This window comes from Lineus longissimus, chromosome 14 (genome assembly GCF_910592395.1).
Source record: "Lineus longissimus chromosome 14, tnLinLong1.2, whole genome shotgun sequence".
Lineage (NCBI taxonomy): Eukaryota > Metazoa > Nemertea > Pilidiophora > Heteronemertea > Lineidae > Lineus > Lineus longissimus.
Window position 1 is genome coordinate 12,865,680 of NC_088321.1, and position 18,180 is coordinate 12,883,859.

General features: G+C 40.6%; 3 protein-coding genes across 4 annotated transcripts; 1 reads left to right on the forward strand and 2 right to left on the reverse strand.

The window, feature by feature from the left end:
• Window positions 1-10: 10 nt before the first annotated feature.
• On the reverse strand, window positions 11-5,662 carry LOC135498591 (protein disulfide-isomerase A4-like). Its single transcript, XM_064788908.1, has 9 exons — window positions 5,349-5,662; window positions 4,875-4,964; window positions 4,366-4,473; window positions 3,721-3,874; window positions 2,982-3,035; window positions 2,792-2,887; window positions 2,203-2,328; window positions 2,036-2,072; window positions 11-1,839 (listed from the first exon to the last, which is right to left on the reverse strand). Exons 1-9 carry the CDS (start codon window positions 5,548-5,550, stop codon window positions 1,735-1,737), a joined length of 972 nt encoding a protein of 323 aa, XP_064644978.1. The 5' UTR covers window positions 5,551-5,662; the 3' UTR covers window positions 11-1,734.
• Window positions 5,574-8,734, forward strand: LOC135498593 (leucine-rich melanocyte differentiation-associated protein-like). Of its 2 annotated transcripts, none has more exons than XM_064788909.1 (6): window positions 5,574-5,692; window positions 6,216-6,355; window positions 6,607-6,746; window positions 6,892-7,012; window positions 7,514-7,646; window positions 7,995-8,734. In XM_064788909.1, exons 1-6 carry the CDS (start codon window positions 5,678-5,680, stop codon window positions 8,127-8,129), a joined length of 684 nt encoding a protein of 227 aa, XP_064644979.1. In that variant the 5' UTR covers window positions 5,574-5,677; the 3' UTR covers window positions 8,130-8,734. The 2 variants fall into 2 exon arrangements, with proteins under 2 accessions (XP_064644979.1, XP_064644980.1); XM_064788910.1 differs by lacking the exon at window positions 5,574-5,692 and adding an exon at window positions 5,889-6,077.
• Window positions 8,735-9,410: 676 nt separating this feature from the next.
• On the reverse strand, window positions 9,411-15,072 carry LOC135498594 (signal peptidase complex catalytic subunit SEC11A-like). Its single transcript, XM_064788911.1, has 6 exons — window positions 14,994-15,072; window positions 13,900-14,009; window positions 13,244-13,393; window positions 12,779-12,898; window positions 11,987-12,044; window positions 9,411-11,649 (listed from the first exon to the last, which is right to left on the reverse strand). Exons 1-6 carry the CDS (start codon window positions 15,051-15,053, stop codon window positions 11,599-11,601), a joined length of 549 nt encoding a protein of 182 aa, XP_064644981.1. The 5' UTR covers window positions 15,054-15,072; the 3' UTR covers window positions 9,411-11,598.
• Between the last annotated feature and the right edge of the window lie 3,108 nt (window positions 15,073-18,180).

Here is an 18,180-nt window from a genome sequence, read left to right on the forward strand (position 1 = left end):
GTACCCCATGTAAATAATGGTAACATATTTATTCTAAACCATTGTGCCTGTCAAAGCACTGCAGCACAAAACGAGTTACTAACAAGCAATGATAGCCTTGGAAAGAACAGAAGTTTATAACCTTGAATTCTGATAATGTACCACCACCAACCAGCTTCCTCATCTGAAATAATATCTTGCCCATATCCAATTGGGTTTTAGCTGACAAATTCAGTCAGTCAGAGCTGGTCTTGAACAGTACATAATAATGCCTACTAGAAAATGTGATAATCCACCATCCAGGTTGTGATTCAAAAGATAGAATGTTTCTAGTAATTTACCTGACAGACGACTCTGTCTAGACGCCATGTTACACAGTGATTGTTATGTAGAAAAAAAAAGTTCATATGATTACAGTACATGGCCTGCACAACAAAAGAGACAGAACTCCATGCATTCCTGGAACAAAACAAATAAAAGGCCCGACACCATGAACTGGAAGTAATACAAGGACCTACAGCAAGCACTGGGAATCATTGAAGACCTAAACCAGAACCAGTTATGGTTTCTATGAGTAATCAGCATAGCAGTGACCCGGATCATAAATTTCATTGTGATAACTCCAAAATTTCTCCAGTTAGAGCAAACATGTAGATGCAGCAGACAATACAGAAACCAGCCAAGAACACAAGCCCCCCCCCCCCTCACTTCATTGAGTGGGTGCATTATCAAACAAGATTATCAGGTTGTTGAACACATACTTAAAGTGTCATCGAGATGATGATGTGAGAAAATGAACCATCCAGGCCATTGTGCTCACCGGAATGACATTGAAATATATGGACAAGTAGACTAGGCCTATGCATAAAACATTAACAACACATCCCTTTCCCAATTGACCATATATGTGACCCGTTCTAGCAAAACCAGTAGCATGTCACACATAAGATGAGCCCAGGTGACACCAGGAGATAATAGAAGAAATTGATGTCGTCAGACTTCACAAAAGGCAGACAATAGTGAAATGAACAAACGGTCCGTCTCAACCTGCCAAGCTCCGAGCGACATGCGACTGGTTTTGCTGGAACGGGTCACATATGGACACATGACATAGAGATTTTAGCATAATATTTGAAGGTAATATGGCCAATGATATTGAGAACGATAAAAGTAGAGAAGAAACTTCGAGAAATCAGCATGTCAAAGTCAGACTTATTTTATAGGCCTACACTGCTCGACTTGAAAATTTCCATTTGCGTAAATTAGTACTGATATGAATGAGAGCAAATTTACGCAATCAGAAATTTTCAAATCGAGCGGTGTAGGCCTATAAAATGCCTAGGATTTCCAATCTTGATTCTGCCTCCAGTATAAATGCATTATCAATGTCGATGGATATCTAATGATGTCACAAACAATTGCAGTTGTGTTGCGTACACACCCCAGATGCTCTTCAAAATGTTTTTTTTAGAAAAGCTGCAACAATGCAGTATCCTATTGATATTTTCCTTGATAACATAATGTAAAGTTGCCTTTGAATCAAAATCGTATTTGGGTTTTATAAAAAAAAGCCACAAGTCATTAGATAGATGAGAAAAACTCTCCGTATCCAAGTAAAACTAGCACTGATTGCACAACACTAAAATTGTTGTGTCACGTCACCCTCAGTCGAGTGGTGTAGGTCTCAAGTGGGGGCGGCGAACAAATTTTGGATGTCATTTTGTGAACAATGATATCCATCTCTAACAATTGCTTCTAATCCTCGTGAACATGAGGTCCTGGCCGCGAAGTTACCACCAATATCACCAACAAAGTCAGCAGCAGGGCTCCTGAAGTCAAACCAAACAAGACCGGATATTTCTGAAAAAAGAGAGATTCAGTGACTTGGTACATCTGACAGCAAATTTAACTGACGCCGTTCGTTAAAGATTTGAAATTTGTAATTGAATCAGAAAACCTCCAATTGCATAAATACATACTGAAGTGCACACCAAGTCCAGGAATTATGTCTGGCTCAATATGCAACCCTGGTTTTGCTCTTGGCTGTACTGCTTACCTTTAGGAAGCCGGCTGCTGCCTCCACAACTTTGTCACTGAAAGTAGAATAATAAGAAATAAATACCATTTGCAAGAAGCAGGCATTTTATGGCCAGGTTTAGAGACAACCCAAAAAGCCATTCAATAGAGTGTAAAATAACTTGGTCTACATATACGTGTACTTACAATGGTGATGGCACTTTCGGAACTGGTCCTGATTTAGCATTCTGATAGACAGATAGAGCAAAGCTTTCTAAAGTTTTCGTGTCATCTTTTGGAAGCTCATAATAATGCATCTTTCCTTGTCGAAACCTAAACACATAAGACATTTATTGTTAAAAATCAGAGATAAGTACTAATAAAGGTCAACACCGTTAGTCATAAATTTGAAATTTGTAATTTGAATTTGACTGGAAAGATTTTAAATTGCGCAATACTGCCTGAATAAGAATTTCAACATTGCCACTGTGTAGACAGATTATACTAAACATGTGGTTTAGCCACGATGTATGCATGATAACTTCACTACAGCATTGTGTATATGACTGTAAAAATCAGAAGGCATACCCCTTTGAGTAAGTTATGTAGCGGTCAACATGAACTTTGTACCTCCCCACCCCTGGTTCAGACACTCAACACCTATTCGATGCTAGGAAAAAAACTGAGAGCCAGACATTGATACTTCTTTGTGACGTCTTCAGATGTCCATCTTTGAGAAAACTGGCACCAGCCCTACATTAAAGGACACACAGCATGACTAACTGGTAACACTCACAGGATCAGCTCTGGACACTTCTGGATATTCAAACGTTGAACGAGGTTGGGACTCGATGCCTTGTCTACTCTACCTACTGGCTTTTTACCCTTTAAGCTGAAAAGACGAGGTAAAGATAGATACATGCATATTTGGGATGTTCATGAATCGGTGAAAACAAGAGTTTGTAGATGAAATCAATTCGACATACCTTACAGCGAGTGTCTCCCATCTTGGTAGAAGTTTATCACAGCTGCTGTCATAGCTGAAGCAAAACAAACATGACATGATTCAGTACCAAATACTGCATTTTTGCGGGTGGTTAATTCTGGCTCAGAGAAAACTGACAGTTGTGTAAACAAAACATTGTGGCATAACAAAAGAAGGGGGGTGGTCGCATGAAACGGTGCATCAAGTGTTTTGTCACTAATGCTGATGTCACCTGTCGTGAAGAGATCAAACCTGTATGTTTGTAGTACATGTACATGTAAGGTAGACTAGAATGGGGTAATTGTAGCCTCGGTTTAATTGTAGCACCTGCCTATGATATTGACTGATATCTCCATGCATCAAACAATGCAGGGGCTACAAATACCCCATTCTCCCTTACATCGAATAAAAACTTTATAAGCAAGCCCTAATAAAGTGATCATCTTTCGTCTTGAACACCATTTTATCCCCCCACCATACGTAGTACAGACTGGTGCTGATCTCTACGATTATTTGGTCAGTGTTGCGAGGTACTTTTGAACATGGCTTGTCAATTTCAGCTCGCCCTGGTACAACCCATTCTATTGCATTGTTTACCGCATGCACTTCAATGATTTTTCAATAATCCTGCTTGGAGTAGTCACGGTCATACTGGCAGCTATTTTTGTATAAAAGATATCTCATGCCCAAGTTGTCCTTTTAACATGTGAGCTAGAATAGAAGCTGATGGACCTACTCACAACATGACAAACCAGTCTCCGGTGGTTGCACCTGTCGATGCCTGTGTGTCGTGTTCAAAGTTATCATCGTTGAGTAAAATGGTTGTTGTTGACTTGGCCGTCAGGAGCCACAGGATCACATCCTGAGCTTGTAAACGTTTAGACTGGCTCACACCTGCAAGTTTGCAACAATAATAAAAAGTTATATAATCACTATCAAGTATGAATTATGCATACTTGTCACTATGTATACATCAAGTAAGCTTAAATTCACTCCATGGAATGTCCGATATGAAATCCTCATTGTTAGTTATAATATTCTGTCTTCTGGCATAGAAATTGTTCCTTGGGCTAGCCAGACCTAGGCCATGCACTTGGCCCTGTACATGTAGGATGGTTCTTGCAGTAGACCCTTCAAAGATCCTACCCTTTCCCTATGACACCCTGCCCAACCTGTGGTGTGGTCTTTCACTCTCAGGGATTTATCAGCTGCAACTATGAATGATGTCGGGGCTTGTTCTTCCAACCACTGCAAGGTCAGATGGTTGACAGGTGAGATCTCCTGAACATTTCAGACTTTCAGATTTAATACATACATAGTTTTTTGTTACAAGAATGTAGGAGTATCGTAAACCTGAATCTCAGGATGACACATGGCCAACTCACCTTCATATGGCACTGGGACTCCTTCGCGGAAGAAGATCAGGACTGGGTGGCCACTGATGCCAAACTGCATCATCTGTTCAGGTAGGAAAGAGGCGAACGCCTTTAGCCCTGAAACATATACAACAAATGTTACAGCCCGAGCTAGAAATTGTACCCAGGCAGGCGTTGGCTGAATGCCGTACCCTAGCTTTTTTACTTAAGTTTCTTGTCACAAACCAGTTTTAATTCGTCACTTGTGGGGTCCCAGAAAAAGGCAAAAACTCTGCTTTCTACTGTGCATCTGATACATTACCGAAACCCAAAGTCATGAACACATTGCTTTTGACCTCTTAGCTTCTGAAAATTGTTGGGATTGTGATGCCATTGTTTCTGGACCATTCCTTCTTGGTTTACACATTACAGGGTGTTCTTGGATCACCATGTGTCGGGTGAGTTGTGGAATCTCAGCTGGAAAACGAAACTCTCTCATTTGAGTTCTGGGATAACAAGAGCTGGCAAAGTTATCTTACCGGCAAGTTCTGGAATAGTTTCAGCCGCCTCGTCTTGGATGGCCTGAACAGTCAACAGATCGTGCAGGCATTCCGAGCAAGCTGTCTCATCTACAACAATACAAGCAACATTTGAATTTGAAAATGAAACTATTAGCGAGAATCCACATTTTCCCTGGACCCAGCCACTTGCAAGCCAAAACAAATATGGCGACGGTAGCCCGATTCGGCAATCGATTGGCATGCCTTCATTCATTGATTCAAAATAACTCAAAAACATGACCCTCAAAATGACTGAAGTGAAACTATGGTATTTCTTCAGAAGCATAATATATACTATTTAAATGGTTTTAAACCGCATATAATACTCTGTTTTGAAGTGTTGGTCACGATTGGTCATGATTGGTAGTGATTTAGTATTACCGATTACATTACATGTTCTTATGTTGTGTACAAAATGCACGACATTTTTAGATTTTATGCACAAAAACTTACACACATAGAGCAATATGTGTTTGTGCTCTTTTAGAAGCCGTGAAGTAAGATCCTGACCGGTAATGTGCTGAATCGGTGCTAGGGCCTCATGAGCGGGATGAGCTTCTCCATCCCCCGCCAGTACCGGACCGATTACAGGCAGAATTAGCAAGATTGTTGCAAAATAAATGCAGACGAAATTCACGAACGTGGTCGTCGCCATCTTGGTTTTTGTATGCCTGTCATTCTTGTCATGTGACCAGACTTTGTTCAAAATGGCTGCGCCCCTGATTTGCGATTTCTGACGTTTTTTCTTCAAAACTGCGTTTTTCGATCTTTAAAATGAACTAATGACTTTGTTGAAGGTATGCTGATGTTCCTTAGATGTCCATCAGTTATTGTAATTCTCCCCAGTATACCCGGTAGTGCGTCAAAATAGTGGATTTCCACCATTTCGGCCAAAAAAACGGTCTTACTAAACAGCGTCAACCAGCGTTCACAAACGTCCACCAGATTTAAAAGCATATTTAAAGTCATCAAAATAAAATCTAATGGTCAGAAACGAAATAAGCAGGACATTTTCCACAATTCCTGATCGTTTCGTGACATTATATTAATTTAAATACATCAATCCCGATTGGTCCACATTGGAGGAAGTATAGTATGGACGTCATTTTAGTATGACATCTATCGCTGGAATAGGCCTTTTCGAACGAGACGAATCAGAGCCAAACGAACTTCTTCAAAAAGGTCAATGATGAACAAAGGATTCTACTTTCGTTGTCTACTTTCATGTAGCCTAAATGAGCACATACATCCATGACATAGGAACATTTCCAATGGTTTGTCAAATGCCGAGTTTCATAATTCAAATATATCTTTTTTTAGAACGAAGAAATGAATGTAGATGTAAAGGCGCCAAAACGGTTCTCCTTGGCATATCAGAATGTGACCGAGATACCGGAGAAAGTGATGAAGACGTATGGAGGAACACTGGAAGAACTCGATCTCACACACAATAGCTTCTCATATCCTTTGAGTTAACAAAACAGAAAGATAGCAGAGGCTGATCATCCAGAATTCTGGATTAGATCCGGGGGTCGCATGCGAGTGGAGCCTGGTATGACAATTGCCAAGGGGGATGTACATGAGCTCCAACAGAGAAATTTTTATACATGTATTTGTAATCAGTCAACGGGATTTCAGAGCAATAAACAGTATGTGGTTGACTAATTCTTGTTGATGTGTAATGACATTGAACCTCCTTAACCATCTTCAGAGATTTCAGGTTCTTAATGGATCTACCGTGCCTCACCACATTAATTCTCGATCACAATCACATTGAATCACACGTCAAATTCCCATCATTGCAGAGTCTCCATACATTATGGATGAACCATAACGACATTGCTAACCTGGGTAGGTATTCACGCTTCGATTCTTTGATTGGAAAAACCAAAATGTGCAATACACCTGGATAAAAAAATCCAAAAAAATAAACTTTTTTCAGAAATTTTGTGAATAGCAAAATAAAACAAACGGCTGTGTGCCATTCTTGTTTCAGGTGTCATCATCAAGACATTGAGCACATACTTCCCCAACCTTCGTTATCTTAGCCTGATGAACAATCCTGCGGCTCCGAGTTATTTTAATGGCGGTACACTCATCCAGTACACAGACTACAGGTAGGTGATCTATTTGTCCCGAGATGGCATCAAGCTTCTTCTCTATTTGTCCAGGGTTCTCCACTATGCTTTTTGTCCAGGCGCAGCACCCGGGCAGAATCATCTTCCCCACTTCAGCACCCGGACAAAAAAGTTAGCACCCGGACAGATTCATAGAGTTGGTAATGGTTTTACTGTTATAGCACCCAGACAGATTTTGCTGCCAACCTGGACAGAACTGAAGTGAATTCTCAATTGTGTCAAAATATGGCGACAGCACCCGGCCCAAAAAAATTGTTGGGGAGAACACTGTTTGTCCCGAGATGGCATCAGTCTTCTTTTCTATTTGTTCCGATATGACATCATGCCACTTCTGTATTCATTCCAATATGCCATCAGGCCTCTTCTCTATTCATTCCAAGGCCTCTTCTCTATTCGTTCCAAGATAGCATCGGGCCTCTTTTCTATTTGTCCCTAGATGGCATCAGACTTCTCTATTCCTGTTTCTTAAATTACTTTCAGGCAGTATCTGATCAGCCAGCTGCCCAAGCTCGAGGCTTTAGATGACCAACCAATCAGTAAAGATGATCGCCGGGAAGCCGAGCGCATATACGGTAAAGCTGTACCCGCCGACAAAGAGGTGGTCGAGAAAAAGGTAGGCTTACTCTGGCAAGGCGATTCATCTTTATCATGACAAAATCAGCAGAAAACCAAGACTGAAATACATTGAACCAGCAGTGTATTATAGAGGCAGTATTATCTGGCCTAACCCTACACCTGCAGGTCTGCTATTAGCTGCACAGTCCACCTCTTTAGACAATGGGTGATATGAATAAAGACGAGCAAATTCTTTTATCTAAAACTACATGTACATTTACACTAAGCCTTTCTGTACAAAATTGAAGTAAAAGCATTTGCTAGACTTTATTCATATCAGCCAATATAAACCCAACTTTTGAATATTCATGTAGCATTTGTTGACTTCTTTCTCTTTTTACTCCAGGTTACCGATAGGAAGGCAAGCGTTGCCAGGGAGAGCAAGACGTCACGGAGACGCTCATCCGCGCTCAATGATGGAGTCTCACTGATTAAACCAAAATCAAGGAAGTCTCGAGCAAAACTTTTCGATGATGACTGAGTTTTGTCGATTGAATCGTACTGTTGCAATACAATTAGTATAAATTATAGTCAATTGAATCACAGTTTTTTGTGATAATCAGAGTCTCCCTTTAAAGCAGAATAACATAACCTTCTTGATCCTTTAATAACTTTACCTGTACCTCCTGGCTGTTCATGGTGCTATTATTCATAAGTGTAAAAGGGGCCGAGTGGATTGCGATAGTACCAAAAAGTACAGAGCAAATTTATTGAGACAAAGCAGGAGAGATTTTGACGTTCTCAAAACCCATTTTGCCATTCTTTCTGAAGGAAATGAGTACTTTTCACCGTTGTTGAGTGGAATATCACAACAATTAATATTGTGCTAAAAACTAGCATATATTCAGATATTTTGGTAGTTTCAATTGTGACAAAAAATGTTACTACATGTAGGTCAAGGTTAAGTGATTACATCTTATATTACTTTCTTCATCACATGCAAGTTTCAGGAAAATTGCCCTTTAGGCCACCACAATCCAAGGGATTGTTTCTCAACCACTCAGTCCTTTATCATCCAACTATGTAAACAATATTTATTATATATTTGGTGCTAAATTTAATAAACTGATTGTAGTCGTTTTAAAAGTATGAATTTGACTCTTAAGTTTTATGGAGAAAATAAGAAAAGTGTTTTCTTCTTGACAATTTTATTCCAAGTCAACACACCAAAAATTGTCTTGAGCAGATCAAACGTACACCTAGAAATGGATGGAAACCAAATTCAAGATGGCTGCGATAATTGATGGAAAGAAGGAGGTCAACAGCACCGAGGCTGACACACAGGTCGAAGGGTGAAAAAGATTAGGTGTTGCTAACAGATACAACAGCTGTAAGAGTAAGTTCCCTGCACTGAAATCGAGAGTGTTCTTTCAACTGGTCTGCATCCTGTAATGAACATTAAAGGGAACTGAAACCGCCAAGCCAGTTCGTATGACCTCGTTTTCATTTCCCGCGTATCGGGTGATCAGAACGAGGCATGAATGAAACATGGGCCTAGCTGTCAATCATTGAGTGACGTCACTACTATGGAATTTACTACGAAAACTCATGAATGAAAGATCGCATGACTCACGTGATTCTCACATGATTCTCAATAATAACAAATTGAACTGCGCATGCTCGGGCACTGGGGGCGGAGCTACAAATCTGAACTCGAATAGGAAGTTGGAAGTTTGACTTTCTCGGGCGGTGAAAGTCGAAAAGTTGAATAAATCGCTCGACGGTTCCAATTCCCTTTAAGGAATCAACAAATAGTTATGTATTAATATTTAAAAGACATTTATTGATGTTGAATATAAATGCATACATCTAACATGTAGTTTCTCAACTTGTACAGATTTACTGGGATGTCAATATTCTTGAATATTTGCAGAGGATCAACGCTTGGTTCTCACATCACCCTTGTATTGCAAAGCATTTCCTCTTCTAAATCTAATTTAGAAAAATTTCTAATTTAGAAAAATTTCTAATTTATCGTTCCAGACAATTCCACAGGAAAATGTATCTTGAACCCATTGCAATACTTCATAAGAAGCACCTTATCAATTAAAGGACCAATCAGGGCATGAGATGTGTTGGTTTTAATTCAAAATGGCTTCCAGCAGGACCAAAACACCTCCAAACAGGATAATTGAAAAATTTTTGAACTGCAATATAAACCATGCACTAGAACGGGATGTAACTACAGGCCCGCCTAAAATTCAAAAGCCATGTCTGAAACTGCCTGGCAACACTGGCAAAAATCATTATTAGAGACCAGCCTCGGTGTGATACTACCAGTGGCGGAGCATTGTGGCAAGCAGGGGTATTATTATTATCCTCCTGGCCAGATAAATCTCATGCCCAAGTTGTCCCTTTAACGACAATTTATACCACAAAATTGATATCCAGTCACTACTTCTTTGAATAAGAGCGTCGCCAATTAAACAAAATAATCAAATTGATGTGTTTCCGACACAGGGCACAAGACTTTCACCACAAACAATAATTCATCCAACCAATTAAAAACCCTAACAAAATTGAGAATTGATAAAGTAATCAGGCCCAAGATACTTTTGTGATCATCTTAATAGCAAGGCTACAGCTGGCGTACACGCGCGAAAAGGTTAGCAACCTATGTTTAACTCCAGCAGTTAACTAGAAGCAGTATACATCTGGCCTACAACCCCATATATCTTAATGTGCACAGAGCTCGAGGATAGTATGACATAGATTTATCTGTTTCTCCCCATGATTCTGTATAGAAATACATATTGATTTTAAAGTAACATCTGCTTAGCAGTGTTCTCCACAAGGCTATTTGTCAGGGCGTCCCACCCTACCTCAGAAGCAGCCACTCTACCTTGCTCTAGAACTTGTAAAATGTTTCAACAGGGCCACCCTACCTTAAACTGCTTGCCACTATACCTTGTGCTGCACACTGGCAAAACTTCCTGATGATCAATGGTACAACATTACCTTGAGAAAACCTTGTGGAGAACTCTTCTTGGTGCACGACCATCAGCAGATTGGGGTTTATGAATGGATTGTCCGATCAGGTACACCGTGCTGCTAATCGCAGATCTGCATGTATAGGCCAGATGAATACTGCTCTAATTGACTGCTGACTCAACTGAGGCGAAGCACAGTATTTGCTTAAATCCGTCTTGATAATCAACGGGACGATATAACTAGAACGCAACATAGCGAAATGTTTATGGGCAATGAATGAGATCCAATTTTTCTGAAGCATATGCAGCACTTCTTGTGCCAAGATCTTAGTTCTCTCCCCGTTTTCAATGAATTGAAATAAGCAAACACACAAACTACTACCGGACTGAGAAAAACAGAACAGGCCACGATATTCAACCCCACCAGAATAAATAAGGGACAACACATCCAAGAGGAATAAATGATTGCGTTAGATCATTATGTGCCGAGACGAAGCTTAGTGGCGTCTCATTACACATGATTTTGATTTGTCCTCATTTGACTGCAGATCCAATCAATGTTCATTCTTATTTAATTAAGAAAGGTGTAGAAAGTGACCCAACATCATTTCCAAAAATGCCACCAAACATTTTTTGAGAATGATTTGATGGTTCAACATTTTTGGTGTACTTTTCAGAATTTACGAGATTTTTTTATTGAACACTATAATCAAATTGTTTTAGTCGGAACATGATAAGTCGTGACGTTTATTACGAGTACCAGTACCATGTATTTTGAAAATAACTGAAAATTTATTTTATTCCTGATGGCTATCAAAAATCTACAGGTGCCAAAATGTATTAATGCAATTGCAAGGTAAACCACAATTCAACTTGTGAAAAATAAATTGCCAATGCCAGCCTGTTTTTCGAAACTGATATTAAAGGATAACTTTTTCAACAAAAGGGCCTAAAATTTACAAAGATATAAGGTACTCCTAGGTGTCCTCACTCCCTCTAGGTGGCCCCTTTCTCCGAATATCATTCGCGATGTATTAGCACGAATATCCCAAGGAATGCTAAAACAAAATACTGGAAGAGAGAAAAGACGTGGGTTAGATATGAAGAAATCAACTTGAAAGGTACGCTGTTCGTATTTAATCATTGGTCAGGAAAATAGCATGCCCGGATGATCGTATCTTCAGATGATCACCCACTGGGATGATCACTGAGATAATTACCAACTCCGATGATCACCAATCATAATTAATTGATCACCAATTCGCCAAGTTTGCGGAATTGATACCGAACTGGAGTTATTGGTTGTCTCACCCAAACCGTGGGGGTTTGAGCTAAAATGTTGACCAAAACCGAGGCAAAGCTGAGGCTTTGGCAAACTTTTTTTCGAACTTTTCTTTGGCGCACTCACCTTTAGTTTGGGGTAGTCGTTCATTAGTATAGTCACTATTCCCACATACGGCAAAAATCTGAAGTGAAAGAAAAGCTTTCATACAAGGGTCAAGGAGAAAAGGGCAGTCAAACCTCCCTTAGTGAACACCTCTCTATCAAGGACACCATCTCTTTTAAGGACAGTTTTGGTACCAAATTGGATGTTTCCAATCAATTTGACCTCTCTCATCAGGACACCTCTCTATTACGAACAGCACTTGTCAGTCCCGAGAGTGTCCTTAATAGAGAGGTTCTACTGTACTTTGAACTACTGAACAGAATGCTTTATAGTATACTGCTTCTAAACAACTAGGGGAATAAACTTTTCGTACCAAATGAACAGATAAATCACATGACCAGTTCCAGCCGTTTTTAGTATCCAAAGCAAGTCAAGAGCCAAAATATGTTCACTACCATCACTCTACAAGGGCTTTCAAGGAACTAAAATTCCTGGCTCTTCACAGTCCTTCGAATGAGACTCAAAACCGAGGTTCCTTGTACCTGGTATCTATGCCAGGGCAAGCTAAGACCCCACGAGAAACATGAGTAGCTTGCATGGACTCTATCTCTCTCGCCAAAGTCGGACCACAAGGCCAATAAACCCAATTGGCGCCTAACCGTAGTGGCACGCAGGATACGCTCATTCCGCCTTGGAGGAGGATTACTCCTAGGAGAATGACCCCTCCAAGTGCAGAGCGAACGCTGAAGAAGAAGAAGAATCACTCTCCAAGGAAAATGCCCAAAACAGCCTATTTGTGTTTGAAACACTCACCCTTTAGCTCTTCCAACCACATCCTTCTTCTGCAACCAAAGTTGTCCATGGGCATACAATCCTCGATCATCAACTGAATTATTGTCACCTTTTGTCAAAAATTTCACTGAGCCAGTCTCCCTGGAAGAGAAGAATGCACTCATAACCTCATTAGAAATATGTGCATTTACACTACTCACCTGAAGACCGCTTTCGAAGAGATCAATTCCTAATATTTGCTACTGCACATTACACAAACCAGGGGACTCCTCAATGAAAAAGTTTGTGAAGGCAAAGTCTTAGGAACTCCGATGTGACCCCCCACAAAAAAACACCCTCCACCAGCCTGTGAGTGACGAACACCCACCTGATGAAAACATTCGAGGCCACACTGTCAGAGTGCCAGCAGGAAGAAAATAGGATGAATCTAAATGGTAGAACTGAGGACAGAGACATACAACTTTTATGACATCAACAGCAACTTACTTTTCATGGATTTTTAAAACTCTATGAACGATTGGAATTTCTCTTCCCTGAATTTTGAAGACGACAATGTCACCAACACGGATGGGCTCCTCTTGGTAGTTGGTGAGGAGGAGGAGGTCGCCACGATAGAAAGCCGGTTCCATGCTACCACTGGAATGTGAGACAATCTCAATCTTCAATGACATCAAATTTGCACAGGCATATTGTGAACATATTTTGTATGTTCGTGAGAAGGACGAGATATTGTCAATATGTAATCGTTTACGAGAGTAAACACCCGGTCCCAGCTTTTGGATTCCGTGCAACTGCGGGCCACTTTAAATGTTATTACACGACCAAACAATACTCTACAATGCCACAGGGTAAAAACATCCATAACACCCGACGGTCAATAAAAACTAATGTTAGCCTGTTGAAGGTTCTAGGCTGTGCCCTCCGACGGCGATGTGAAAAGTGTGCTTCAGCTTGCTGTGACATTGCGCCTTTCGAGTACGAAAAGTTGTCACGGGCATTAAGAAAAACCAGCTCTGCGTAGGTAAGAGAAATACCATTCTGCACCACAACTCTAGGACTCTCACTGCCTATGATCACCACCCGTAGCACCATGACTATCAAAGGACTATCCTATTCCTATTGCCTGTGACCACCATTCTTACCTTAGCACCACAACTATAGGACTCTCACTGCCTGTGACCACCATCAGCCCTTTCCATATCATGAGAGCGGAGGAGACTATCATAGCAAAGTTTAACACCTGATAGTAGAGCTGGAAGGCAAAGCATGAAGTTAGGACATGTAACTTTATAGTAACATCATGATGACTAGGTACTGCCACAGAAATGTCTGGTATCACAGACGAGCTTCTATCTTCTGGCAAAATATGGATGGGTGATATTGATAAGAACATGGTACCTTGTCTGGGATATCTTGGCCACATTCTCTATGTTGTTTGCAACGAGGCCAAGGAAGGAACCAGAAAAAACCCGTTTCGTAAATTGTTGAGATAGTCCATCAGTGAAGTGCCTAACATTGACATGTTTGTTTTTAAATACCAATGACGTCCCAGTAACAGACTATTTCAACAAAGTTTGCTTGGGTGCTGACCAGTAAGTACAGTCGGGAATGCAATATGACAGTTCAGAACCTCTCTCCGGATATGACGATGGTACAGTTTGGACTTTGGGCATACAGATATGACCTCCACTAACACATATACTGCGTTGCGCCCTGCAAATTATTCAAAATCAGGTGGATACGACGTTGGAAGTTGAGCGCAATGCAGTACTTTAGTTGAAGGAGATATATGTTAGAGCCTGTCCGATGCACACACCGTTGACCGTACCATCGTCCTCATTAATCCTGTAGACTTGTATTGTAATACTAATAGCCCTACTACTTACTAGTAATCGGATACAGTAATGTACACGGGCCAGAAGTTCCAAAGATTTTGTATTTTAGTGCAAATATATCCGTATTTAGAACGAAACCTGTCTTTGATACGAGAGTATTGTGTAGGGCTACATAGTGTTTAGCCATACAATCAATGACACTGATGCAGTGCATAACTACCATGCATATATGTGCACGAACGTGTGTAAATGTACACCAAAGTACAAAACATATGGACGAAATGATTTCGAGTTCGACATTTCAACTTCGCAAAAACAGCAGAAAACGGCAAAAAATTACAGAAATTGTATGTGCCACATCTTCTATGGAATACAGTTCATCTACAGATTTCATACTATACCTGGCGTTTATTCATGCGCCGCACATCGTCAAGAAAACTTAGATTGTCCAGCATTCCCATCTTGCCGGTTTTAGTGCTTAGGTGGACTAAGAACGAGATCTCGTCCACCACGAGAGTTTAGCATTCTGTCTCACTAGCCAGTGCGGTGGATCCCTCCGGGCCACGTACCGGTACTAAAGTTTTAAGCCATTTTCCATTTAAAATGGTACTTTCTACCTCCTCACAACTCTTTCCGAGACGTAATCTGAAGCCGGGGGTGATTTTTGACGGCGTTTTTCACCACGACGGGTTAAATGGAGCCTCAAAACCACATATTAAGTATGCCAATTGGACTGAAATTGGATCATTTTCTTCATTTTAAACACACCTTATTCACAATTCAAGAAGAACTATATTTCAAATAGAAATTACCATTAAACTGGCACAGTGATCCTAAACTGAACTATGGTCTCACTAACCAGTTAATCTCGGTCGCCACTTTGTAACCCCCCCCCCCCAAAAAAAAACTAGTTCTTCAGACGCCGGCCGTTTCCATGGTTATTACCTTAATGGCGTGACCTTAGGTCTCATGTTCCTAAAATCATTGATTTCTCGGTCCTCACAGTATGTCAGTGTTGATTCAGCAGTTGTTTTTTTGGAGTTTCTGAAACCTAGAGCGCTACTCAATAGGCGGCTAACAAGAAACTACGCATTTACTGCTGTTGCCGACGTATGTGTACACTGAACTTGGGATGTGCGTCGGCCCCGTGTTGAAATGCCGTCCAATGCTAGTTGATGCGTTTTTCGCTGATTTGTGCAAAATTCAACATATCTCAAAAGTTCAATGGTTGACCCTCGATTTTTTTTGATTTTTGTGTAGCGTAAGCAACTGTCTTTCATGGGAGAATGGTCACTGTAAGAATTATTCAGGAAGAAATGTATGATATTTGGGGGTTTTCAGGATTGTCCGGCCCAATTGGCAATATTGCCATTTGGGATGGTGAACAGAGCTAGGAGCAAATGCGACGCTTATGATTTATTTAAAGAAATCAAATGCCCGATTCAACATCCTGCAGAATCAGGGGAATCGGGCGTTTCCAGTGATATACGACACAAATGGGTTGTCCTCATGCATTCGCTTTGGAAACGCATTTTAAAATAGATGTTACGTCCTGTAAATGGGGCACGTCATCATCGCGTACATTTGGGAAAAAACTCCCTAACGAGACCTTAGTTTCCATGTACAGAGGATGATTTGGCGCTTTAATGAGGCCATCTTGTGACCGGTTCACTACCTAGCTTATTTGGCGGTCATACGGTCATACGGTAACCATACGTACAAGCCACAGTGCGAGATTTGGCCTAGTTCAACGTGTGGCAATTCATATGGTTCGCTTCAAGCTACATTTGCATTTTTTGATGGAATTTAGAAAAGTTATTTTCCTGGCTATCGCAGGGTGGTTCCGTCTTTCGATCAGGTGAAAATAAATATGTTTTCATTATGTCTTTGACTAGACACACATCAGCATCATAGCGGGAACTTTCATTGCCACTTTTTGACCGTTTGTAGGATCTGAGGGTATAAGAGTGAAGCCACCTATTGGTTTCGTATTACATTAAATCCGTCCAAATTGCTCTAAAATGCGTCGCTGGGTCTCTACGAACCGGTCGCCACGCCCACACAATAAACACTTGGACGCCAACAGGCCTTTCCTCGCCTTTCTACGCGAGCCTTCAATCTGCCGATAGTCAATTCCTGTCATTTCAGTTCAAGTCATGCAAATTTGATCAATGAAAAGCCACAACACCTATATGTTTTACTTTATTTGATTTAAGAATAGTGTTCCCCTGGCTATCACATGGTTGTTGTTTTACTAAGAAATAAATATAATTTCACCAATCTATGACGAGGCGAACTTGACACACATCAGGCCTATTTTGGACCAATTTCACACCATTTCTATGACCCGTGTGGTACAAAAGGTGGCGCCACCTAGTGGCAACTATCAAATAGAAGCCATCGAAAGTGCTCTAAACGTCTCCCATAGATCTCTATATGTTTAGTGGTTATGAACAAAGGATTGACCTCGGAAGGAGGTCACCCCGGAGGTATCAGTGACCAAAAAATGCACCAAAGTAATAGGATAATGCAATCTACGAATATCTACGATTTGTCGTAGAAAAAGGGCCAAAATTTGGGAAAACACAAGTGTTTTCCCAAAGTTGCCTTAATTCCAATACAAAACCGAATAATCTAGCATCCAGTATCCTATTACTTACACTTGGTGTGATGATGTAACATAACTTAAAAAGATAAAAAACTAGAAAGTGTAGAGTGAAATTTGATAACTTTCTTTAAGCTAAATGTGATAGAAACCAAAAGGTTCACTGTCCTACTTGTGATAAATACGTTTCATACAACAATATGGCAGCTCACAGGAAGACTAAGAGACATTGTATCATGTGGTAGGGCTATGCCGGTTGACAATTTGCAGTGAGCATATAATGCTAATTAAAAGCTAAAGTTATAAACCAACCGACTGCCTTAGCTTTGACGATCTTTAGGGAGGTCAATAGGTTATGACAGTGGGTCAGTTCAAACAAATGGTATTTATCATGAGCGAATTTTTGGATACCTAACACGATTATACGCGCTGGCCCGCCCCCTACAAGTTGTAGAGCGTAGCGGATCGAATATTTGGTGACGAAAGTTGATCAGTGCAAACTTGTTTTTATGATGATAAGTTCTATTTCTTATTTCTAATGATCTTAATAGGTAAGTAGGTCAGTAGGTCAGTAGGTCAAGAAAGTGGGTCAGTTACACTTTCTCCTTAGCTTTTTGGATGTCAAACACGGCGAAAGCTCTGACGTGCTTGAGGAAGGGTCTGTCAAAGCCAAGAAAGTGGGTCAATTCAAGGTTATTTCCCATTAGAGAAAGTTTGAAACCAAAAAATACGTCAAAAGATGTTATGGTGTTTGAGATGGCCAGCAGGTCCCGGAAGTAGAGGTATGTTCAAACCGTCCTTACTCCTCATATGCTAGATTTGATACCAAACGCGGCCTTCTCAGCTCTGGCGCTCTTGTACTAGCAAAATATTGAGATTCGATGGCAATAATGTTGAGAGCCATATCGTGGAACGAAGGCGTGTTGACCATACTGACAGACAAAATCAATTGCTCATTCGATCGATCGATCATCACCCTTTGT